General features: G+C 40.2%; 1 protein-coding gene across 1 annotated transcript; it reads left to right on the plus strand.

Moving 5' to 3' along the window:
- Window positions 1-873: 873 nt before the first annotated feature.
- Window positions 874-1562, plus strand: LOC106530309 (CGG triplet repeat-binding protein 1; the record flags this gene model as incomplete). The annotated part of the gene is given in 1 exon segment (XM_014025900.1): window positions 874-1562. A coding segment is annotated over 1 exon segment (533 nt), but the record flags the coding sequence as incomplete, so codon positions are not given.
- Between the last annotated feature and the right edge of the window lie 60 nt (window positions 1563-1622).

Below are 1622 nucleotides of genomic sequence, written 5' to 3' on the forward strand. Positions count from 1 at the left end.
TGAAATATCGCGATATTTCAGTGTATCGATATTTTCTTACACCGCTACTTACTTGCCTTAACCTAATACAGCAAATAAAACAAGGCATTTATTGAATTCAGCGCAGACTAGCTCATTGACTCATTGACTAGCAGAGAGTATTTCCAATTCCTCAATTTGACCAGAGAAAAGGGGAAAACACAAGCTCGTCCAACCAAATCTGAATTTTTCTGCTGCATTTGCACTCTAGCCACACACTAGTGCTGCACAATTACTCAAAATATCGATTATGTTGATTATAAAAAAAATAGTATTGAATATTAATATTATTTAACCTCGTAAATGTTCATTTGCATCTGCAATGAAATAGGCAAACTGCTGGGGGCAGGATCGCTTCTATCATCTGCAGTTACACTGTTTACTACTGAAGAAGAGGTGTAATCTGCAAACCACATCAGAAGACGTAGCAGTAGGCCTGTCACAATAACAAATTTTACTGTATGATTGTCTCAGACATTATTGCGATAATATTGTTGGAGACCAGTTTAAACTAATATAATGATATAACACCTGATTATGGAAGCTTGCAATTAAATTTACATAGTGTAAAAAGAAAAAAACAACTGTCGGCAATCCCAAGGCGGCGCCAGCTGTATGAAGGCATCAGAAAACTGAAGACACTCCTCTGGCTAAATGCCTATTCATGGGCTTTCATGCTACAGAGGTTAGGAGACCATGCAAAAAAGAAGGAGACACAAAGAAAAAAAAGCAGGCAAATTAAAATTGTCTTCATTTTAATTTATCTTCCTCAATATAATTTATCATACAATTAAAAGATGTATTGTTTATTATGACAGGTCTACGCAGCAGGCTCATCAAAGAACAATAATAATGGCACAATCAAAACTCATTAAAGCAGTAGGGCCCTATAATTTCCGCGATGCGGAAAACGCGGACGGAATCGYGGAATTGTGTAAAACGCGGAAGTTCACGGAATCTGCTTATTTGGGTGAAGTTCTGAGGTATTTTGGTCGCTAATGCGCACCGTAGATGCAGCTGCCTGGCCACACACACACACACACACACAGAGCGGAGCAGAGCGGAGAGGGGAGAGAGAGGGGGGAGAGAGAGAAAAAAAAGGTAATGGCGAAGCGGCTTTCAGGAATGACGATATCCTCGAAGAAATTAAAAAATGCTAAGCTTAGCGCAAAGTTTAGGGCAGAACAGTACCCCAGCGATTTTTATGAATCTGGAGAACAACTTTTCTGTAAGTTTTGTCAGCATACTATCGACTGGATGCGTAAAAATACATGTGATGACCACTTACAGTCAAAGACTCATCTCAGAAACAAAGAGAAGAAACAAGCGAGCGCGCGACAGACACACCAGCAAACGCTTCAACATTCTTCTACATCACTTGAAGTGAGGCGTGAGTTTATCGAAGATTTTGTTGCTGTGTGTGCCGAATCTGACATTCCTTTAGAGAAAATGAGGAAGCTTCGTCCGTTTTTGATGAAACACTGTAAGCAGGGGGGGGGGGCTCTGCCAGAACATGTGAGCAGCCTTCGTCAAGTCCACCTACCATGTGTTTTTGAACAACATATTGAAGCTGTCCATTAGAAGTTGCAAGGTAAAAAAATATC

The sequence above is a fragment of the Austrofundulus limnaeus genome, unplaced genomic scaffold, assembly GCF_001266775.1.
Source record: "Austrofundulus limnaeus strain Quisiro unplaced genomic scaffold, Austrofundulus_limnaeus-1.0 Scaffold508, whole genome shotgun sequence".
Lineage (NCBI taxonomy): Eukaryota > Metazoa > Chordata > Actinopteri > Cyprinodontiformes > Rivulidae > Austrofundulus > Austrofundulus limnaeus.